This window comes from Callorhinus ursinus, unplaced genomic scaffold (genome assembly GCF_003265705.2).
Source record: "Callorhinus ursinus isolate GAN/ISIS: 27379988/994484 unplaced genomic scaffold, GSC_fseal_2.0 scaffold107, whole genome shotgun sequence".
Lineage (NCBI taxonomy): Eukaryota > Metazoa > Chordata > Mammalia > Carnivora > Otariidae > Callorhinus > Callorhinus ursinus.
This window is the reverse complement of record NW_027397169.1, coordinates 527,190-551,371: the sequence shown is the minus strand read 5'-3', so window position 1 is coordinate 551,371 and position 24,182 is coordinate 527,190. Positions and strand designations below refer to the sequence as shown.

The window sequence follows — 24,182 nt, the reverse complement described above, 5'->3', positions numbered from 1 at the left end:
GGAGCTGCCCAGGATCATAGAAGCCTGCAAACAGACACATGGGGATGGGGATGGGGAGGAGGCAGGGCTTGGGGCTGAGAAAAGGAGGGGGTGGTAAGTGAGAGCAGGCTGAGAACACGAAGCCATCCTGTGAGGCCTGAAGGACTTGCCAACTCGTCCCAGGAAGCTGCCACAGCCCTTGAATTGGAGTGACTCTGGTGGCATTCTGCCTGAGCCCCCCCCCCCCCCCCCCCCCCCGCCCCCCCGCTGGCTGCGCTGCACAGCTCCTTGCTTTGCTCAAGCCACTGGTCAACATGAAGCCACCCCACAGAACGTCCCCTGGCCCTGTACCTCTGCCATGCGTGACTTTCAGATCTTGGGGGTATGATTTGAACATGTGTGTGCACGTGCATGTATACACACACACACACAGGCCCCGCCATGAAGACAGAGAACTCATCTGTTCTCTGACACCCAGCAGGGGCTCCGTAAACACCTGCCGGACGGATGAGTGACCCAGCCATGATGGGGCAGGGAGGGCAAGGCTGCACAAACACTTGCTTGGCATGAAGAAGGCACACCCTGGGCCCGGGAGGGGACTGCCCTCATGTAAGTGCCCTTCCTGGTGACCGTCCCTTTGCTCGTAGAGCTGAGGTGGCTGAGAGGCACCAGCATGGTCCAGGGCGGTCCCTGCCCAACATGCGTCTGACAGGCACTGCTTCAGCTCCATCAGACGCCCCTAAGGCACCAGGGCTCTGAGGAGTGGTTCCCTCAAGAGTGATGATGAAGTAAGGGGGAGACCCCTCAGCCGGGTGAGGTAAGGGGAGGTCGCCTTGGCCGGGGCCAAGGTGGCGATGGCAGCTCTTTACCTTAATGGTTTTTGACTGGAGCCGCAGGCCATTCAGGGTGTTGATCGCTCTCTCGGCGTCCTTGGCAGTCACGTAGTTCACAAAGCCGTAGCCCAAGCTGTGCCCTGTGTGGGAGAACGCGTGCACAATGATCAGCCGGCCGAGAGCCAGGACGGTGAACAGGACGATGACCAACCGGGTTCAGGAGGATGAGGTCGCAAAAAGCCATGGCCTCTGGGAAGTGGGCTCAGAGACCGGTGGTCACAATCTATACTGGTTTTTTGTTACGCTTTTCGGCAAACTTGTAAATTTTCTACAATGAACAAATGTTACCTTTGTTCATTTTTTTTTTTAAAGGGGCTGGTTTTTTTCATTTTTTTTTTTTAGAAGATTTTATTTATTTATTTGACAGAGGGAGACACAGCGAGAGAGGGAACACAAGCAGGGAGAGTGAGAGAGGGAGAAGCAGGTCTCCTTCAGATCAGGGAACCCGATGCCGGGGCTCGATCCCAGGACCCTGGGATCATGACCTGAGCTGAAGGCAGATGCCCAACGACTGAGCCACCCAGGCGCCCCCAAAAAGGGCTGTTTAAAAAGAAACACTATGCGGGTGCTTGGATGGCTCAGTCAGTTAAGCGTCCAACTCTTGATTTCAACTCAGGTCATGATCTCAGGGTCGTGAGATCGAGCCCCACGTCAAGCCCTACTTTGGGCTCCATACTCAGCGTGGAGTCTGCGTGGGATTCTCTCCCTTTCCCTCTCGTTCCCCCTCTGCTTCTGTGCACGCACTCTCTCTCAAATAAATAAATAAAATCTTTTAAAAAAAGGAAGAAACACTGTGTTACTAACGGCACCCTGTAGACGCCATCACCAAAGCAATGATGATGATCAGTCCTGCTGTCTGCCGGCTGAGATGAGGGGGCCCCAAGGGTAAGGAGAGGGCAGTCACAACTGGTCAAGACAGGCAGGTGGGGAGGGCCGAATGGTGACCGGCTGTCTGCATCCAGGTGTTTTTCCACCACTTGAGCCCCAGAGTGGGAAGACTTGCTGGGCTCTGGTGCCACCCAGTGTTGGGTCCCTCACTTTCCCAAACCTACAACTCAGCTACAAGGCAGACGACAGGGAGCTCGGGGAGAAGCTGGAGCTGAGAGACGTCCCAGGCCAGCCGAGTGCCTGCCTTTACAGCTCTGGTCAAGCCTCTAGGATTTCCCCTGGCGGCAGCAGCTGGAGTCTGGGGGCGGGGGTGGTGGTGGTACAGATTACTATGAAGACAACCAGGGTTACAAGTAGGTCTCCCCACCTCTCCTTGGTGATATATTCAAGTGATGAGGGTGACCACCAACAGCATGCCACGGGAGGGACTCAGCCTAAGAGGGGTGGGGTGGTGGGTTCCCAGGAGGCCCAGAGAGAAGCAAAGGCTGAGGTGCCGAGCAGAAGGAGCTTTGTCCTTTCACTACAGGAGGAGCAGGAGGAGGCCCAGAGAAGAGAACCAACATGCCCACCCTTACCCATCCACGTGCCATGCTAGGGGGCAGCCACTGAGTGCTGGGCACTGCTCTGGGCACAGAGATAGAGCGGTGAGCTTCGCTCCATTCCTCTGGTTGCTGGAGGGCGACAACAAGCAGGTAAAAAACACCAGGCCTTCAGCCACATGAGGCAGAGGTCCCTGGGTGCCAGATGAACCCACGCCCTCTGGTAGATAACGAGATATGGAACCCAGTAGAGTCTAACCCAGTTTTGCCACTTTCTTAAAACAAAAACAAAAAAAAACCCTTTATTTTTTTAGATTTAAAGTTACAAAGATAATAAAGATAATTCCCATAGACCCTACACCCCATTTCCCCTATTGGTAACATTTTACACCAGAATGGGACATTTGTTGCAATTCAGCAACCAGGACTGATATGTTGTTAGTTAACCACAGTCCACACTTGATTCAGATTGCCTTAGTTTTTCCCCCAACGGCCCTTTCTGTCCCAGGAGGTCATCCAGGACCCCACAGGACATGTAGTCGTCACATCTCCTTAGGCTGCTCTTGGCTGGGACAGCTTCTCGGACTTTCCTTGTTTTTGATGACCTTGAGAGTTTCAAGGAGGACTGGTCAGGAATTTGGTAGAATCTCCTGCAGCGTGGGTTCGTCAGATGTTTTTCCATGATAAGGCTGGGGTGTTGGGTTTTGTGAGGAAGAGCCCAGAGTAAAGTGCCCTCCTGACATCCTATGGGGGGGTGTGTGCTGTCACCCTGACTTATCACTGCTAATGCTCGCCTGGATCCCCTAGCCAAGGCCGTGGGTTTGCCAGGGTTCTCCACTGTCAAGTCACCCCTCCCCCCAAACTGTAGGCTCTGGAAGGAAGTCAGTGCACAGCCCATACCAAAGGAGTGCCTTGTGGAGATATACTCTCCCTCCTTCAGGGCAGAGTAGCTACACAAACTATGTGCAGTTCTGATTGGGCCACTTTCTTTTTTAAAGAAACAAAACCCAAACCTGACCCTCCACACCCAAACTTTTTTTTTTTAAGATTTTATTTATTATTTGAGAGAAAGAGAGCAAATACATGACAGCAAGCGGGGGGGGGGGGACACGGAGAGGGACAAGCAGACTCCATACTGAGCTTGGAGCCCAATGCAGGGCTCGATCTCAGGACCCTGAGATCTTGACCTGAGCTGAAATCAAGAGTCGGATGCTTAACTGACTGAGCCACCCAGGCGCCCCCACACCCAAACTTCTAATGAAACTCCACAGGTCTGAGAGACTTCGCTCCTAAACCGTGGGCAGTGAGGACCCCAGAGCAGCAGGGCTGTGGGGCCGGGACCCATCTGGCAGGCGAGTCAGACTCAGAAGTTCAGAAAAGAGGGCAACGACTATAGTCGGTGCCAGGCTGGGAACTTTAGGGCCCTTGCTAACGGTCCAGACTACAAATGTTAAAGCTGAGAATGCAGAAGGTCCGTGGTATGGATTCCTGACTGAACTACAGGCTTGCTGGGATTTTTACTCCCAAACACCTGCTCTCCGATCCCGCTCTGCCCATCTGTCACCTGCCCAGGCCAGGAAACTCAATGGCCCGGCCCCCAAAGGGGCTCCTCTGCCTCTGGTTGACACACGCTCAGGTCTTCTTGTCTTTCTGCTCTTCCTGCAAGGCCAATCCCAGTCCTGGACCACCTGTCACCTTTGCCCGTGGCACAGATGGCCTAAGCCCTGCCAGGGAACACCAGACGCTGATGAAGACGCATGCCCAGGCCGTGCTCCTGTGTCTCAGCCTCAGCTGGCTCCTGGCAGCATATAAACATGGGTCCTACCCAGCCCCACTTCCTGATTCCTCACCTCCCTGGTGCTCGGTGGCCCTGGCCGGGCTCCCAGGGTGGTCGATGCAGACTTCCAGCACTGCCTTCACCGAGGCCATAACTGTCAGGTGCCGCCCCACAGACAGGTGCCTCCTCCTCCAGGATGTGATAATGCCAGGTTTTCTTTCTCCCCAACGGTCCCTCCTCAAGCTCCTAGTCTTCTACCCATCCCATCGAGATGGCCCCCAAGGTTCCACCTTTGGCTCCTGTCTCAGTCATACATTCTTCCTGGGTGGCCTCCTCAACCACCATGTCCCGCACCTGCCAATGTCACCCAGGAAGTCACAAGCCCCCCAGATGGCCACTGCCTCCTTTCCCAGGCTTGCTCCCCCTCCGGTTCTCATCAATGAGTCGACAAGTATTAACTGAGCACCTACTATGTGTCAAGCCCCATGCCAGACTGGCCGGGGGTTTGATGATGATCATGAAGGACAGTTCATGCCTCAATGAATGTCACATTCCAGTGGGCAAGTTGGATGACAAAGCAGTAAGAAACCAATGAACAAAACTGCCGCCCAGGTGCAATGAGGACAATCTCTGCTGTGGTGTGAGAGGGGCTGAAGGACAGGCCCCTGGTCGACTGAGCAGTCAGGAGTGCCCTGTGAGGAGCTGATGATTGCAGCAAGACCTTGGGATGGCTGGGGGCAAGCAGTCCAGACAGAAGAGCAAATGCCAAGTCTGGGAGGCAGAGGAGACTTTGGTGTGTTCCAGGAAATGAAGGGTGGCCAGAGCAGTTGAATGAAACGAGCTGGGGAATGGCCCAGAAGTGGCTGCTGGGTGGAGTGGGGCCAGGCCGCCAGGCCCGGGAGGTACGCCAGGTGTGGATGCACAGGCTGGGGCAGCTGAAGGAAGACCCACCAAGAGGACCTGCAGATGGGCCGCCGCAGGAGGGAGCTCAGAGGAGGTCAAGTTTCCCTAGGTGCCAGGGAGTAGCTCCGCACCAGCGTGCCCAGGCCAGGCCTTCTGGGGCCTGGAGCTGCGCGGGGTGGGATCTCTGCATACCCTGTTTTGGGGCGGGCCCTGTCCTCTCGGAGTCTATTCAACCCTCTGTGGTGGGCACCTGTGTGCAGTGGGAGGGCAGGCAGCTGAGGAATGAAGGGGAGCCCCTGGTTTGCACCCACCACATGAGGCCATAGGTGAAAAGTGCCTAACACAGGGCCAAGTCCCCACCTCCACCCAGCTGCTCGCCACAAACCAATTGTGCTCAACTCTGGCTGCTTGCTAGAATCACCAGGGTAGCTTCTAAAAACGATCAGTACCTGGGTCATAATCTGAACGAATGACATCCACAGGGGGGTGGGGGTGGGGTAGGAGTGGAGGTGGTTTCAGTAGTTTAAAGCTCCCCAGCGACTCCCGTGAGGAGTTGAGAGCTGCCGCTGGAAGTGAATGAGGAGAGTGGGGCTCTCCAGTCATGCAGAAACCTGTTCATCCTGCTCAGAGCAGGGGCCTGGGGGAAGGCCCTCACTTCCCAAAGCAGCCCCCAAGTTACTGTCTCTCTATAAGCCATGCAGGGTAATGACACAGCTCCCTAGGGCCCGCCTCAGCCTGAGGACCCAAGATGTCAGGCAGGTGTACTTCCAATCTCTTTATAGATGATTCTCCTGCCCCCAGAGGTAGTGAGCCTGCTAGAATCAACGCCATGAAGGCAGATCAGGTGCGGCCCCCCTCTCATTTAGAGCAATGGAAGATGAGCCCTGCCAGAGAAGGTCTGAGGTCTGGTGGGGAAACAGGGGTGCTCAGGGGCTGTGCTCAGGCCAGGTATGGATCCTGCACAGGGTGCTGGGGCTTAAGGAGGGCAGGGCCTGCCTCGAGTCAGTGCTGGCAGGTGAGGGCAACCAGAAGCCCGGGATGGGAGATCTAGTGGAGAGGGGAGGGGGAGGGAGATCGGGGATTGGGGGGAGGGGAGAACAGCCAGGGATGAAGTGTGAATAAACTCTGGGTCTGAGGCCGAGGGACGCCCTAGAGGCCAGCACTGCCCCCAGCTCTTGCTGCCCCCCCCAGCTCATGGGGCCCCCAGATCCCGCTCCTCACCCTGCAGGCAGAGAGCTCTGTGTCTCTGACTTGCTCCTGCACCAGCACAGTAACCTCCGGGACGGTTAAATCACAGATGTGTGGACACCCTGGACTGGCTGACTCAGGGGGCCTAGGACGTGTGTTTCTCCGGGGAGCCGGGTGCTGCTGCGAGTCGGCGGCCAGCACTCCGAGAACCGCTGCCTGGAGAATATCAAGGCTGCCTTCATGCGAAGTGCCCTCTGTGTCCTGCCCAGTGCCTCACAACCACTGCTCTTCCAGTTCCAAACACTGCTCTCTCTCTAGACAAGGTCAAAACCAAGAGATGATACTCTGGCATCTCCTATTACATTCACCGACCTGCGCAACCAGATGCAACGTCTCTCAAATTGACCCGGGGCGGGTGGCTGGGGGAGGGGAGCACCCCGTGGACGAGGCCTCCCCTGCAGCGTCAGAGGGTAGGGAGAGTCAAATTCTTCCTTTAAATGTCTGTGGGGGCTCAAGGGATGACTTCACGGGGGAGAGAGGCTGGGTCTTAGGTGGGGGTGTGTGTGAATGAATGAGACAATAAATAAGACACAGCAAATGCCCCCAAAAGAAAGAAAATGGGCAAAGGACAAGAAGGGTATTTTATAAAAGGTAAGTATGAACAGCCAATAAAGATATGAAACCAGATGAGTATCATTAAAAAGTGAATGACTACCCTAATAGAAGGTCATTTTTTACTTAGGTTGGGCAAGATGAGAAACCTCTCTGGCCTAGGGGATGGTAGGGAGGGGAAGAACGAGTATAAACTGGTGACCGGGTTCAAGAAGGTAAACCCTCTCCCATCTACTGGCTCACCTCCAGGAAGACCTCCAATGGAAATCACTGATAAGTGAAGACTTGCACCACGATTATTTCTCTCAGTGGGGTTTGTAAATATGGAATATGGTTCCAGCCTGTTGTAAACTCAGCACCTCCATCCAACAGGATCCTTTGTTAACTGTTCTGGTGAGGGAGCTATGCTCAGTGACAGGAAAACATTCACAGGTACAGGAAGCAAAAGTTCTTGCACAGCTTGGGTGGTGTGAGCCCATTATTCTAAAAGCACATAGTTGCTTATGACCACAAATATGGAAAGAAACGAGTATGGAAGGACACGAACCACAAAGCCAAAAGGATTTTGGGGTAATTTAAACTCTCCTTCCTTCTTGCTTCATGTTGTTGTTTTTCTAGAAGGAACCAAGGTGATTCAAGAAAAAAGTGGTCAGGCTGGCTTGGTGTGGAAGGGCTCTCCTGCAGAGGGAACAATATTTGCAAAATCACAAGACTCTAAGAGCCAGGGCATGTCTGGGAAGTGACAAGCAGCTCAGTCTGACCCGAGAGGAGGGGGAGGGGAGAGCAGTGGCTCAGGAGGAGGAGGACAGGTCCCCAGGAGACTTGGGAGCTGTAGGCAGGGGTGTGGGCTTTATCCTGACCAAAGGTGCATGGCAATGAGCCAGAAGCCGAGTGAACGGGCTGGAGGCTGGCTGCTGGGCCATATGGCATCTGCAGAGGACCGGACACCAGGCCAGAAAGCAGGGCAGGGCTGTACACTAGGGCTAGCTAGGAACTGTGGCCAGAACAGGCAGCAACAAATGCATAGCCCCAACCCAGGGGCTGCGGCCTGACAGCCAGAAACACCCTGAATCTTGAGGCCAGCACGTCAAATATTCCCGGCATCCTAGCCACCATCCTTCCTCATTCTTCCTGTCACCCGTGCCTGGCCAATGAGTGACAGGGTCACATGCAGAATGTTTAGATTCCTTTGCCGCAGTGAAGAGAACCGTCTCTGGAGGAAACATGGGTGGCTGTTTAAGAGGCCAGAATGCCAGTGCAGACAGAAGACAATGCAGCCTCATCTAGATCTGTGGCAGGGAATGGGGCGGGGGGGCAGGGGGGTTTGGAGGAAAAGGGACGGAAGCATCCAGAAGGATGAATGCCAGGGACACACATCAAAGGTCATGCTTAGATTTCTGACAGGAGTCACTGAGTGAACACTGCTGTCACCTGTTAAGATGCAGATGATGGGAAAAGGTCAGTTTGGAAAACACAAAAGTTGAGGGGCTGAGGGGCAGAGGGGTCTGAAGCTCAGGAGAGCTTTCTCGTTGAAACACAGGGAGTAGACTGAGGGTACAGTGAAGCTGTGGAGGAGCATCCGCTCTCCCCAGGGCAGGCTTAGGAAGCAGCAGCTTGGGAATAACCCTAAGGACCGTCTAAGTTAACGGCCGGGAAGGAGCTGTAAGAGGCAAAGCAAGGCCTGAGGTGGGAGAAAGCCAGGTAGGTGGTTCATGGAAGCCAAGGGGGAGGGGAAGCTTCCAGAAGGAAAATAGTCAATTGACGGCTCTGTGAATGGGAGGGGAGGGAGGACAACAGCTAGAGCAGCGACTCTCACGGGGGAGGATACTGGGGACACGTGGCAACATCTAGGGGCATTTTTTTTTAGTTGTTATGACTTGGAAGATGCCACTGGCATCTAGCAGGTGGAAGGGATGCTGCTCCACATTCCACCACACACAAGCTGCACCCCCTCCAAGAATTATCCAGTCCCAAATGTCAAGGGGGCTCAAGGAGAGACACTCTGAACTAGAGGAAGTCAGGGAAACTTAGCAAGGATTCTTTTAAAGAGAACAGCACTGTAGTGTGTTTGAATGCTGGCAAGGCGATCCCGAAGAGACCTGGGCAAGCAGGTACTTGCCTAGCCTAAGGTTCCCAGGACGCGGAGAAGGGCAGGGATCGAGCAGAGGGGGAGACGGCTGTTACTTTCACTGCGAGGTGGGAGGCAATCACCGGCCGAGAGTGAAGGGTGCAGACGCGGTTGCTGTGGGGGCCGGGGATGCCTGCGTTGTGGGCTGAGCTCGGCTGGAACTGGCTTCAACTGGGCACCTGTCTGCCTGGATGCAAGACTCTCTTCAGGGTGGGCATCTTCAGCCCAGCCAGGAGGAAGCAGCTGGGCGAACGTATCTGTGCCTAGGGTTTCACCAGAGCAGCCTAAAAGAGGACAGAGGGGCAGTGCAGCCGGCGAGGTTTTCGCACATCAGTGGCGGGAGGAGAGAAGTGGGAATGCAGTCAGCTTCTCGTGAAGGTACGTTCTTTCAACTTAAGGAACTGCTAGCAAGACATGGAGCTGAGATTTGAGCCTGGGAGCACATCCTCCACAACTCTCAGTACGCTATACTTATCTCACCCAAAAAGGAAGAAAAGTTTATCTCTGAACCGAAATAATTTCCAAATTACACTTTCCTGCTTTTCCCTCATTCCCGAAACCAGTTCTCTCTGGAATGATCTCGCCAAATCTAGGTGTTCCTATTATCAGAGCTCACATTCCTTTGAAAACCACAACAAGTGAATAGACAAAGAAGTCAGGTACCATGAGAATGCTGGCAAAATCGGACTGCAATGCTCAGGAATATCCACGGGGCTAAAAATTCCCTTCCGTGAGAACATAAAAGGAGAAAGGCAAGACTTGTTAGCAGCATAGGAGAATTTTAAAACGCCTCTGAACAAGGATTCTCTTATGCAGATGGTCTCCTGAAACAGGAGAAAGATAACGGCTTCTAAAACATTCTAACACTGTTCAATTTGTGTATTATCTCCAATCCCTATTTAGAGGTTTGTTAAATCACAGACTCAGAACTGGAAGAGTCCTTAAAAGACTTTTGAAGTCCGTGCCCCCTCTGATGAACTAATTCCCTGTACAGCAGCCAGCCAGCCTCGACAGGACCCATCCCACAGACAGGAGTCTCCAGGTTCCTGGCAAAAGCTGAGAGTCGATGAAGTAAGACGGTGGGTACATGGGGTTCAATATATTACTCTACTTTTATGTAGATCAGAATACAAGATACCTTATTTCCATAATAAAGCCTTTTTTTTTTACTTTTAAATTAGTTTTCAGTGTAGAGAATCATAGTCTCACAACCCAGGGTGGCAGCCGGCGGGGGGGTGTTTCCTGCCCATTCCTCAGCTCACCAGAGCACAGCAGAGAGGAAGAAGGATGAAGAAAGAAAGGGAGGAAGAGGTGGGAGGAGGAGGGGGAGGAGGAGGGCAGCTCCCTAAAATAATGTTCCTCCCTGGGGAGAAAAGGAAGGAAGTGCTTCACAGCACCTGATCTTTCCATGTTTTCCTCCTCGAAACCATGTTCTCGGGTCGGAGGCTGCTCGGTAAGGACGGCCTTCCCAGGTGTCTGCAAATCCTTACGAGGTTGTAGGATACAGGAGCCACCGTCCCCGCTTATGTGTGGAGTCGCACGTGGAGGCAATGGGGGAACAGGGCTCAGCCAGCATCCAACCCCACAGCCTGCCTGTTGATCCATGGCCCTGCTCTAGCCCCCCAAGAGTGCAAACTCAGTGTGTTTCAGATGTTCCAGCTGATGGCATGATAGCAAACAGCACAGCCCAGAGCTGATAAAGGGCTGCCCGCGGGGATACTCCGTGTTCTGCCATGGGCCTGACCTGGCACGGGGACCCGGGAAGACAGGGAAGGGCCTGCCTGGGCCAGAGTGCCCTCCACTCGTGGGACCGAGCCAGGCCAGGCTGTCATTCCTGTTCTATGGTCTCTTGCAGCTCTCAGCGCCGCCCCCATTTCTGCCGTCCCCTCGTCTTCCCTCCCCTTCCACCGTCTCACTCTGTACATGCTCTTACGACGAGCTTTTCCTTTTTTGGGAACCAAAGTCCAATCTGCCACCAGGGCAGTGGCAAAACACAGTCTGAGATAACAACGAAACTTGACAACCATCACTGCGGGCGAAGAAGCCAGTGCTCAGTGGGATGGCCCCAAGTCCCCCTTACAAACCCTCTTGCTTTCTTTACCTGCTACTTTATCCCGAATGAGTTTTGCAGATTCAACTTCACCGATACTGCTGAACAGACTCCGCAACTCATCCTGGGTCATGTTCTGAGGGAGGTAGTTGACAATTAAATTCGTTCTCCCGATATCATCCCTGCAGTCTTCGGCCATGTGGTCTTCATAACCATTAGACATTGTATTTTTTAAAAAATCTGCAGGGGGGGGGAGAAAAATCAAGTAAATTCCAAATGTCCATATTGCAGAATATTAAGGCAAAATGAGTGACTGGCACTTGGGGTTTTTTCTTTTCAACACTACAAGTTCAACTTCTGTGCACATAAAAACCTGCTCGTGGATGTTTACGGCGGCTTTATTCATAACTGTCCTGAGACTGGAAGCAACCAGCATGCCCTTCAGTCGGCAAATGAAGAAACGAACTCCAATTGTCTGTGGCCTTCACACAACAGAGTGTTATTCCATGACAGGAAGAAACGAGCTATGAAGCCAGAGACGTGGGGAGGCCTCAAATGCACACTACTAAGTCTGAAAGGCTACTCAATTATAGGACATCGTGGAAAAGACAAAACTCTAGAGCCAGTAAGAAGAACAGTAGTTGTCGGGGCTAGGAAGGGAGGGACATGAGGAGCACAGAGGATTTTTAGGGCGGTGAAACTATCTGCATCATCCTGGCATGGTGGATGCAGGTTATTACACATCTGGGCAAACCCACGGAATGTACAACACAAAGACTGAACGTGAAGGCAAACTATGCGCTTGAACTAATACTTATCAATATTGCCTCATGGATTCTAGCAAAATACCACACCGACACAAGATGTCACTAAGAGGGAAGACTTCGTGTTGGAGGAGGCGCATATCTGGAAACCCGCTCTGTACTTTCTTTGCAACCTTTCTGCAAACCTAAAACTGCTCTAAAACCACACCCATTTCTACTTACTAGGGGGCTTCAAAAACCCTACAAATGGGAGCCTGGTTGGCTCAGTCAGTGGAGCGTCCAACTCTTGATCTCAGGGTCCTGAGTTCAGGCAGGCCCCCTGCTGGCTGCAGAGCTTACTTGAAAAAACAAAACACAACACCTACAAACAATTCCAGCACCACAATTCAAGCTCCCATGAAAAGTGTGCGGGTTGTCTCAAGAGCTTTCTGAAGATTCCTGATCACCTTCTCCCATCTCCGCGTGCACTCCTAGTGCAGCTGGGTACTGAGGAGCCTGCGATGTGCACCGGAGCACCCCAACTCAGGCGCCCTGCCTCTGTTCTCAAGCAGGGAGACAACAGTTCCCTGCATCCCTTTATTCCAAAGGCCATAGCGACTGAGCTGGTAAAGAGGTTAAGGTTTCTCTACCAGCTGGAGGAACGTGCTCTTCAAAGCTTACAAGCTTTGGAATGCCCTTAGCTGCCTGCAGAAGTTTTCGCTCTCAGTGACAAACATCATGGCACAGTGACGGCTTCAGAGAAGAATCCGGATCAATGCAGCCGAGAGCATCAGGACGGCTCTCCTGAAAGCACAACTTGTGCTGGGCTTGCTCACAAGTACTGTCGCGCGCGGCCGCCTCATCTAAGATGTCCCACGTCCCTGCCTCTAAATACGCAGGCACTCACCCCCATGGGGCTGAAGTGTCATTACCAGAAAGAGGCCCTGTGGCCCACCAGCCGGGAGGTCTTGGGGGTAGCCCACCGCTTTCTCCACATCCCTTCTGCCCAGCCCTGCCTTTATGCTTGAAAACCCAGTGCCCACTGTCAGGAGCACTCAGCGTTCTTTAAAAATAGCCTTGCCAGTGGTTACATAAAAACCTGAACACCGCTCCCACCTCCCCCCTGAGTCAGCACTGAGAGAGGACTTAGGTGTTGGGGTTGTTTTTTTTTTCCCTTGCTGGAAACAGGTGGGACTTCTCTACCTTTCCACCTCCTGATTTGCTTCAGACCATACACAACATGCAAAGTTATTGTACTCTCCCAGCATTTCTTTTATTTATTTGAAAATGTTCTATGCTCTCTGTTCTTTACAAAACAGGTTAGCATCCAAAGCCATAAAAGAAAAGACTGGAAAGTCAAAATTCCTAAGATTAAGAAGTTCTGTATGGCAAAAGGCACTGTACACAGACAAACAGTGGACTTGGGAGAAAATGCTCGCTACCTATTACATTATTTAGGGCAGTGGTTCTCAGCGTGGGTGACTCAGCCCTCCAGGGGACACTGGGCCGTGTCTGGAGACACTTCTGGTTACCACAACTGTGGATGGTGGTGTGCACTGGAACCCAGTAGGTAGAGGCCAGTGGAGCTGTGAAACATCCCACAAGGCCCAGGATGGCCCCACAACGAAGAATTGTCCAGCCCCAAAGGTCAACACTCCCAACGCTTGGCCCACGTGATTCAGAGAGTCTACAAACTCATCAGAAAGAAGACACATCCCTTAACAGAGAAATGGACAAAGGATATGAGCCTCAACTAATAGATGCCAGCAATTCAAATGCTAATAAACCAGGAAGAGCTCAAATTCCCAAATAATGAGGAAAATGTGAAGTCAAAAGAGATGCCACCTTCTGTCAGTCAGCTACAAGACCGCCCAGGATGGGTAAAATCTAGCGTCATAAAGAAGGATAAGGCGGACAAACACCCTGGTACACCATTGAAATGGTACAACCCTTTTGGAGGATAACCTGCAGTTTAATAGGATTGCTACCCTCTGATTCAGAACTGTAGGAATCTGTTCTTCAGAAATAATCACATGCGTGCAGGGAAGGATGTGTGAGGACCACACAACCCCACAGCGGGTACAAGTAAAATGCTGGATATAATCTAAATATGAATTAAACAAACACCAACTTTCAGTAGAAAGCATGGGACCACCAGCATTAATGGGCTTAATCACGAACAACTCCACAAATCTGTTAAAGCATCTGCAGCCATGAGGCTTTAAGATAGATTAGCTCAAAAACAAACACACACATTTGCTGAAGCCTGAACCAAAGTGCAAGGGTTAACTCTGAAAAATTAAAATGCATAATGAAGTTTGCTCGAAATGTGATTCAAACATTTCTCTTTTCCCTTCCTTTGTTTTTCTTCATCCCTCCCTCTCCTCACCTTTGTTCTGAGTTAGGGAACTACTCTCTGCCTTCTCCTCCCCACCCCCAATGCTTTCAAGGATGATTGAACTGGGCAATAATTACCCCATTCTCATTATTCAGAGAGGGGTGTCTTCTATGCCTGGCAAAAAGATGACTTTCTTAAACAGTGGTTGGCAAATGATGGCCTGTGGACCAAATCTGGCCCACCACCTGTTTTTATAAATAAAGTTTTATTGGCACACAGCTATTCTCATTTGTTTATGTATTGTCTGTGGCTGCTTTTGCACTACAGTGACAGAGTTGAGTAGTTGTGACAGAGACCATATGGCCCAAAAAGCTGAAACTATTTACCATCTGGCTCTTTACAGAAAAAGTGTGCCGACCTCTGTTCTAAAATGTAAAAACAGAAATTTTCTAAGAGAAAATCTTTGTGACATTGGGTGAGGCAAAGATTTCTGAGATACCACACCAAAAGCACAATCCATTTTTAAAAAATCAATAAAGTGGTTATCATCAAAATGTAAAACCTTCACTCTGCAAAACTTAGCCCACAGAGAAGAAAATATTTGTAAATTACATATCTGAAAAAGAACCTGCATCCTGAACATATTTTAACTCTCAAAACTTAATGAGAAAACAACCTAATTTTAAAGACGACAAAAGATGTGAACAAACAATGCACCAAAAAAGATATATGGATGACAAATAGACGTATGAAAAGATGCCCGACATTATTAGTTATTACGGAAATGCAGATTAAAACTACATTGAGATACAATTACCCATCTGGAAGAGAATCAAGATAACCCCACCCATTCAGAATGGCTAAACCAAAATAAGACAAAAGCAGGGAAACAACAACAAAACAGTATCAAGTTCTAGTGAGGATGTCGAGAAACCAGAATTTCCATGCATTGCCGGTAGAAATGGAAAAATGTTAAAGCCGCTTTAGAAAACGTATGGGCAGTTTTAGAGTTAAACATACACTTTCCAAAAGACCCAGCAATCCCATATTAGCAGTCATACAAGAGAAATGCAAACCTATGTTCATACAAAAACCCACATACGAGTGTTTATAGCAGCTTTATTCAGTAACACCCCAAACTGGAGCAGCCCAAATGCCCTTCAAGCCATCAGTGGCTAGACTAGGGAAGGCTACACAACGGAGTTCCGCTTGCCAATAAGAAAAACGCTACTATCCACGCAACTTGAATCAATCTCAAATACATTTCGCAGAGTGAAAGACCTGACTCCTAGGCTGCGTACTACAAGAGTCCCTTCTAGAAAAGGCAGAACCGTAGGGATGGATCTGCGGTGGCCAGGGGCAGGGAGCAAAGGGAGCGCTGAGTACACTGGGGAAGAAAAGAGAGTGTTTTTGTTTCTTGGGGAGTGTAACTTCCCATGTCTTGATGGTGGAGGTAGTAACACGACTCTATGCATTTGTCAAAACTCAAAGAACTCTACACCAGAATTTCAAGTGAACTTGAAAATAAATTTTAAAAGATCTACAAAGTGAACCTGATTCCACAGCAGGCAGGCTCATTGTGACGCCCCTGGGTAAGGCTGAGCAGCCTCTATGGGCCCAGTTCTTGGGTCAACTGGCAACGATGGAGAAATCCAAACCCCCAAAGCACGGTTTCTCAACTCTTCAGGGCCGCTCCACCCTGCTTTCCCGTGTTCCTCCCCCTGACCTTTCCAAATCCACATCGCTAATCCGGGGCCAGGCCAGCTTCTGTCGAGCACCAACCACAGCTGGGCCTTTGTCTCTGCCTGACAATCAGTGACTTCCAAGTTGTAGCCACTTCTGGCGGTCCCTTGGCTGGCCAGGCTGTCCCCTCTCACTCCCTCCAGGTCAACACAATCAGAGTCCCCTGTCCGTGGTGGCCCCACCCACTGAGGCTCAAAGGCTTCATCACTTTGCTCAGGGTCAGCCATGGTGCGGGCCATAGTGGCAGCGCCAGGCCTCCAACTGCTGCTACAGAGCAGTCTCCCTGCTTCACGACATGGCCCTTCACTCTAGCTTCTTCCCTGGCGTGCAGCAAACCTTCGCATTTCCACGCCTCTGTTCTGGCTGCTCCCTTTGCAGAGACTGTCTTGCCCTCTCCATCACCTCCTCACTTATCTGTGAAACGTCCCCCCAGAAAATAGGTTGCTCTAGTTCCCTGGGCCCGTACACCATTTAGCCCAAAACTTTACGGATGCACAAATCACTCTAACTCCTAATTATTTGCTTTTCACCCACGTCGTTGGTGAGAGCCTGGAGGGCCAGTGGGGTGGGGGATGGACAGACACCAGGTCTCAGTCACCTGGGAATCATGTGTATTTGCCACTTTATGTTAAAGGGCAGTTGAAAATTATACTAATGGTCTTAATATGTTCAGTCCTTTACTTTTCTTTGTTTTCTTTTTCAAAGACTTATTTATTTTAGAGAGAGAGTGAGAGTGCAAGAGCAAACAGGGGGAGGGGCAGAAGGGGAGGGAGAAGGAAAAGCGGACTCCATGCTGAGCATGGAGCCCAACGGGGGGCTCGCCCCCACAACCCCGAGATCACAACCTGAGCTGAAACCAAGAGTCAGACGCTCAACACACTGAGCCACCCAGGTGCCCCAGTACCTTACTTTTCTAGGATCGTCCCGTCCCATCCCACAGAATCAAACTCAGTTGTAGGGAGCAAAAAGGGAAACTTAGTTTAGCAAAGCAATTCCTGCTGAGCTGGAAATGTTTCCAGTAACTGCATGTATCATGGAGAAGTCCTGTTTGGATGATCTCTGAGGGTTTTCAGCCTCATTGCACTATTTTCAACAATCCTGGTTGTCCTTGTGACTTCAACAATGCTATTCACATCATCAGTATAAGCACTATGTAGGAAAGAGATACGTGTGTAAACGACATAAAAACTTACACAGGTAATACACATGTAAAGCAGCAAGACTAGTCCCATTAGGCACCCATGAGAATCTGTCTCATTTGATATTCACAGAGCAGCCTTGCTAAACTACTCAAGCTAGAGCAAAACTAGAACAGTCAAATATATCCTCAGGCTCAACCTTGACACTTCACACATCACATGATGGGGTTTGGACTCAATTATTTCTAAGGTCCCTTCCAGATGTAAAATTCTGAGCTCTCCAAGGTAAAAAAGCCTCGGGAATGTTAGGTCACCCAGGAAACACTCTGGGTGCCAGAGGTACCACCTGACCCAGTTATAACTGCTATGCGAGGCGAGGGCTTAAGTGAACACTACGTATTTCCTTACTCGTCCCTTCCCACAGCCCACGTTGGGGAGAGCCACCTGACTGGGCCAGCCACAGCTACGTCACAGCAATTCAATATCCACCAGGCTGAAAAGCTCAGGGTAGAAGCAGATCAGGTGCAGCCAGTGTCTGGCCCAGTCCAAGTGCTCCACGGGCCTGCAGGGACACAATTGGCTCCACAGCCCTGTTAGAGTTCTGGCTCCTTCCTGGCTGGTCAAGGCCACCCCAGGGCTCTTGCACAGAACTACAGAGCAATATGGCAAGGCAGGGAAAACTCCTGGACTGTGGAGTCTGATAGACCCGTACTCCAATACTCACCCTACTGCTGATCAGCTGAACGACTGTGGGTGTGGCACTTCCTTTCCTGGGGCCTCAGTCTCCTTGTCTGTGAAATGGGGATGGTACCACCTGCTTCGCAGCAGCCAGCACAGTTCCTGACACTTGGCAAGTGGCCATCGCACCCGCCTCCAGGTCCACTAAGGAACACTCTGACTCTTTGCCCCTGGGACCCTGGAAATGATCCAAACCGCTGATGCCTGGGCTCCACAGAAGTCACAGGGAGTCGCACCAGTCAGGGCTCACGAGCGAAGCCCCACATATATGGAAGACCTCGTTGCCAGTCTATGCTCACTCACCATCAACTGCACACACCAGCCTGGATGGGTCAGTGGGCTTCTCAATCTGCCCACCAAAGATATGAACCTTATTCCAATCCTGCCCCCTTCCTCCTACTTCACTTACAAGACCGAGGGGAACGCGTGCCTCCCTGATCTCCCAGTCTCCAACTGCAGGCACCTTCAGGTCCTCTCCACCTGTCCCTGACCCCTCTTCAAGCCTCTTCCTCCCCCTGAATTACTTCCTCTGGTGGCAGGACACATTTGTCCCCCAAACCTAACCAGGCACCGAATTCTGCCAGTTGCACATTGGCGATACATCTCCTCCTCCCCCATCTCTCTGCCATTATCCTGGTTCAGGTCCCTGTTATCTCTTGCCTAGACAGACTCCCAAATGGTCTCCCTGCCACATGATTATTTCAAACCCAGTCTCTCCAAACCCAACCAAGCCTTCTCCCTTCAAATCACTCCTCTGCCTTCTGTTTCCTCTTCTAACTTCAGTAGAGATGTCTCTTTGATGGGTGGTTGGATCTAGTCACTCGAGCCCCCTTCTGGCCCTCCCTCCCCCAAGTAAACACGGAGTGCCAACCATGTGCCAGGCACAGAGCAAGGTACTGGGTGTATGAAATAAAGGAACAGTCCCAGTCCCGGCCTTCATGTTCAGGCCATTACCAGGCTACCTCATACCACAAAAGTGTCTTGACCAGTCCATCCATCCTTAAGTCTCCCCCAGAAAAACAAACTTCCAAGATCACCTCTTGACTGTATCCAGAAACCTCTACCACCTGACCCTGATATACTTTTCTAGACTTATCTCCAAGTTCACCTTCTCATCTCTCTCTGCCTGCCCAAACCAGTCCACTCAGGCTTCTGGACCTCTTTGTCTCTCCTCTCTAATTCACCCGGGCCATTGGCAGCACCTGAAAACTCCTGCCCATGCCTCTTTGATCACAACAACTGGTATAGACACCAGCTCTTTTTTTTTCTTTTGGTAAAGATTTTATTTATTTATTTGACAGAGAGAGACACAGTGAGAGAGGGAACACAAGCAAGGGGAGTGGGAGAGGGAGAAGCAGGCTTCCTGCTGAGCAGGGAGCCCACTGCGGAGCTCGATCCCAGGACCCCGGGATCATGACCTGAGCCGAAGGCAGACGCCCAACGACTGAGCCACCCTAGACACCAGCTCTTTCATCAAACACAAAAACCGAACACTGGACAATCCTTTCTTTCAACACTAGCAATGCTGTCACGACCCACTGCTTTACCCTTTTGCTACTTCATCTTATACATCTACATAGGTCTCTTCTCCCCTCCTCAGGTTGGAAGTTCCTCAAGGAGGCAGTTTCTTCCCCTTCTTCCTGTTTCCCAACAAGCAGTCACGTTTCATGTTTTCAGCCTACGAAAGTGTGACCATCGACTTGGCCAAAGCACACGGGGGCCCTGGGTCAAGTGGGACCGACAGTGATCATAAGAGTGCCCCCAACACATACGGACATGGAAAATGCCTTCTGTCCCCTCCCTGCTTCACAGTATATCCACTGCATGCTTTCCTGTGTCCACATTTCAAACTGCTCCTTCTCTTGCCTTCCCTGTTTCTCTTACTGACCTATCCTTCTACTGGTCACTCAGGCAGAGACCCAGAATCATCCACTGCTGTCCTTTCTTGCTCGCTCACATCCCGCATCTAAATACCCACAGAGTCCTGTGTCTCTTACCCCCCAACCATGTCTCAAACCCATCCCCCCTCTTTCTCTACCACTACAGCTCTGGGTCGCATCCGCAGCTTTTCCTACATAGAGCAAAGCAATCACCTTCTAACTGGTTTGCTGGCCTTCAGCGCTGTCTCCCTCCAACTCTGCCTCCTTCACTGCATGGACTAAAATTACCCCTGGCCTGGCCTACAGGAAAACACCCTCTGCACACCAGCCGCAGGAGTCCTCTTGCCACTACTTGCCCCTGAAGGACCAGACCCCAAGTGGTTTCCGGAACAAACCAAGATGTTCCCACTTCCATGCTTTTGCAGATGCTGTTCCTGCATCCTGCAAAGCTGTTCCCTGTGGTCTGTACCTGGCTAACTCCAGCCTCCCCCCATGCTTGGCCTCCTCCAAGAACCATTCTGTGATCTCCTTTGCCCAGCAAGCCTGGGCGAACAGTCTCCTTTTCTGTGCTTCCACATCAGTCAGTGCACAACCCTCACGGCACTTGTGGCTAAAACAGTCTGCCCACACTGTAATCACCACTGTAATCACCACTGCCTCTAAGAGCCTAGCAGCGGGGCAGGGAGAGTTGGTTAAAGGAGGGAAGCCAGACTCACTTCCCTTCTGTAGGCTGCTTTCCTCTGGTCTTCCCCTGACTTACACACTTGGGTCAGCCTCGCTGCTTCACTATTGCCACCTAGGGGCAAAAGGCGGCAACCGCACTTTCCTCACCATTCAGCTTTTAATTTGACTCTGTTGAAAGGAATGGGAACACAAGCTAGGGAACAGTTAGTTGATTCCAGGGCGGGTAAAGGGAGAGTGGCAATCAGAGGCGGCTTCGAATGGTGAGTGAGCTCTGAGCTGGGCCTCTCAGCATGAGGAAAGGATTCTCTAGGTGGAGGAGAGCTGGGAGGCAGTGGGACAACAGGCAGAGAAAGGGCGGGAGTTTCAGGTCCAGGTGCGGGTGAAATGCAAAAGGGAGGGAGGGTCAGAAGGTGCAAGACCAGGGACCCCAAACTTTAGGTGACTTAAAAGTCACCTAAAGAGGTGAAAAAAATTAAAATTCTTTCCACTAAGAAAACTTTTAATCAGGAGTAATGATCAGATCTGCATTTTAAAAAAGACAACTTTTGCTAGAGTATGAAAGCACAGAGATGGGAAGCAGGGAGTGAGAGAAGCAATAAAGCAAGCAGCAAAAAGAGTATTTTCATAATTCTCTCGTTTTCCACTTGCTGCAGCATGACCTCAGACTCAACACATCCAAACCGAAACTCTGCCTCCTCCAAAACCAGTGCTTCAACATAAACATTATTTATTTTCACATTTTGAGATGTTTGTATTTCCAGCTTCTTTGTGGACCCTGAAGTCACAAAATTTTATAAAAGATCCCAGCACAAAGCTTTACACACAGAAGACGTTCAATGACAACTGAATGGAATTCCTCTTGGGATCCCCTGGACACTTGTGATCATAAGAGCAGTAAAATCTCATGGTTAAGAGTAAGGATTTTGAGTCAGAGGGCCTGAGTTCAAATTCCGTCTCAGCCACCTTACGGTGCGAGACTGGTCGTAACAAGTGACCCATCTAAGCCTTGGTTTGTTTGTCCTGAAGATGGAAATTACAATAGCACCTATGTCAAGGGCTGGAGATAAAGATCTGTAAAGGACAAGCCCATAGTAAATCCTCACTAAATACTGATTGTAACATTATCTATTGATTATAACATTACCTATTCAGTGCTTACCACACTCAGGCCATCGCTAGGGGCTTCCCACACTCTTAAATCTGCGCAGCAATTTTTCCATTCCATTTTACAGATAAGAAAACTAAGGCTGCCACAGTTGAATTTGTACAAGTTCTTGAGAGCCTTGGATCCTGAGGCATCAGAGATGTGGCTGGAGAAACTTTTAGTAAAAGATCATTTAGTCCAGTGGTGGTTCTCGTGTGTGTGATACTTTTAGCAATATCTGAAGACATTTTTGATCTTCACAACTGGGGGCGGGGGTGGGGGGAGGAAAGGGAAGAGATGCTGCTGGCACCTAGTGGGATGCTACTCAACATCCTACAATACACAGGCCATCCTCCCCACACCCACCCCAACCAAGCGTGATCAGACCCAAAATGTCACTAGTGACCAGGTTGTGAAATCCTTCTCCAGTAGGACCATCTTTCCCATTTTCCCACTTCTGGAGCACTGACCATACAGATCCTACATGAAGACTTTTGGTAAGGGGGGGGGGCTCTGTCCCTCCAGGGGCAGAGCATTCAAAAGTTCCCCACCTGCCCTGCACACAGTAGGTATCAGAACCCATTTTAATAAGCCTAGCAGCAGAGGAGACCGGAAAAGGAAGAGCATCCATCCCCCATTGTTCAATTGCGTGCAGGTTGTGTTTTCAACACACACACACACATTTTACAAATCCCAACGTCCCACGCCCCAAAAACAGCTTTGTTAGAGATGGCGTTCAAATAATCTATATTTTTCTAGGACTCCCATACATACTGAAAGGTATGCACACTTCTAAAAGGACCTCAGATCGGCCGCGGTCTTCTGACAACGACTACAAAAGAATCTGTAGGATCTCCCCGGGGAGCGAGCCCGTGGGCCGTGACCTCTGCGCGCCGAAGGCGCTCACCCCACTCCCTCGCCTCTGGCTTCGCTCTCCCGCCCCCGGCTCCTCGGCTGCCAGTACTGCTGGGGCCCCGGCCGCGGAACCCGGCCGCCAGGCGCGTGCCCACGCCGTGTCCCCCTCGCCCGCCCCTCGCGGCGGCTGAGGAATCCGGCCCGGGGCCTGACGCCGGCGCCCACACCGGCCGGCCCCCGCCCGCCCGCTACGGCCCGCGCGCGTCCCCTCCCGGCCCGGTGCGGCCTGGGCCTCGGCCGGTGCAGGCCCGCGGGCGCCCGCGGCTGGGCCAGGCGAGCTCAGGCCTGCCGCGGCCTACCCCGTCGGGTGCCGCCGAAGGCCCCCGCCTCACCTGGACGCGAGCGGGCGGGCCCGGGGCTGCTCCGGGGCGGGCGGGCGGCGGCGGCGCGGCGCTAACGGCTCCGCTCGGCCTCGGTAGCGGCGGCGGCGGCAGCGGCGACGGCGACGGCGGCGGCGGCTCCTCCTCAGCGCGCACGACCCGCTCCGGCCCGCGGCCCGGACACGCCCCCCCGGCGCGCGCGCCCATTGGCCGGCGTCCGCCACGGTGCGCTTCTCATTGGCCGACGTGCCTGTCTCGGCGCCCCGGGGCGCGCGGCGGAGGCGGGACTTCCGGCTGGCGCCGCCTGCTAAGGGCTCGGCGGCCGGCGGAGACGCGGGTGGCCGGCGATGGCCGCGGAGGGGGCTGGCTATGGCCCGGCCCACGGAGGCCGACGGAAGGCGGTGGCCGAAGAGCCGCGCCCCTTGCCGAGCGCATGCTGTGTGCCTCGCGCCTGTCTTTCCCGCCGCCGCCACCTCCCTGCCAGGTAGGAATGGTCAGCGCGCCAGGGCTGTGGGGACAGGACCCGGGTTCGAATCCCGACCCCGACGTTTCCGCTCTACGTGCCGTTGGGAAGTGGCTGACGTCACCTCGCGGGGCCTCAGTTTCCTTATCTGGTGTGGTGAAGAGGTGGAGCATGGGACGTCGTCTGTCTTATATTAGTGTTGATTGTTGGAGCTAACAGGTTCCCCGAGGCGCAGCCTAGCAGTCGTTAAAGTTTTATTGAGCGTCTACTATATGCCAGTCACTTGTATTGGGCAACGAATGGACAAAAATGTTAGTCACCAATGTTAGGTGCATATTAAATTTTGTAGGCTCTGTGTTAAAGGAAAGAAAAGTTAAAAAAAAAAAAACAGGTGATGTTCCTATTAATGATGTGTTTCATGTAACAACGTGTCCAAAATGTTATTTCTACGCGTAATCAATATAAAAGGTTATGAGACTTTTTACATCCTCTGCCCCCACCCCCCGACTCCTCTGAAATCTGGTGTGTCTTACGCCGGTGCCATCTCAGACTGGACTGGCTACATTTCAAGAGCTCAGCAACCGCGCGGCTACTGCGTTGGACCTGCAGTGCTAGATGGGGAGGCAGAAGAGACATCAAGTGGATTTCACATCAAGTGGTGGAAAGGGGTAAGAATTGGAGAAAGGGTATGGGGAATGTGGGAGGATTGCAGTTTGAAAGAGGGAGGTAGGGAAGGTTGAGAAGATGGCATTTGCAGAAGGAATTGAGCAAGTAATTATGCCATTCATTGTTTAATGCCGTGTTTGTCTGGTAGGACTTCCTGCAATGATGGGCATGTTCTTTATCATCACTGTCTGATTTAGTAGCCACTCGCTCCACGTGGCTTGTGGGCACTTGACATGTGGCTGGTGCCACAGAAGAACTGAATTTTTAATGTCCTTAATTTTTACTTAATTTAAATTTAGTCACACAGAGCTTGTGGCTCCCATAGTGGATGGCATAGATTTAGTAGAATGGTGGGCAGTGCTCTGAATCCAGGGTGTACTCCCTGCTAAATACTTCATGTGTAATCCTCACAGTAGCTCTGTGAGAAAGGAGCTATAATCGTCGCCATGGTG

General features: G+C 51.7%; 1 protein-coding gene across 1 annotated transcript in view; it reads right to left on the bottom strand.

Annotated features, from left to right (window-relative positions):
* ELAVL1 (ELAV like RNA binding protein 1) overlaps positions 1-22,767 on the bottom strand; it is a 36,939-nt gene extending 14,172 nt beyond the window's left edge. The window contains exons 1-3 of the mRNA XM_025863040.2: positions 22,614-22,767; positions 11,009-11,197; positions 849-952 (exon numbers count right to left, since the gene is read on the bottom strand). Coding sequence (XP_025718825.1) covers positions 849-952; positions 11,009-11,180 — 276 coding nt within the window. The 5' untranslated portion in view covers positions 11,181-11,197; positions 22,614-22,767. The remainder of the gene's footprint in view (positions 1-848; positions 953-11,008; positions 11,198-22,613) is intronic.
* Between the last annotated feature and the right edge of the window lie 1,415 nt (positions 22,768-24,182).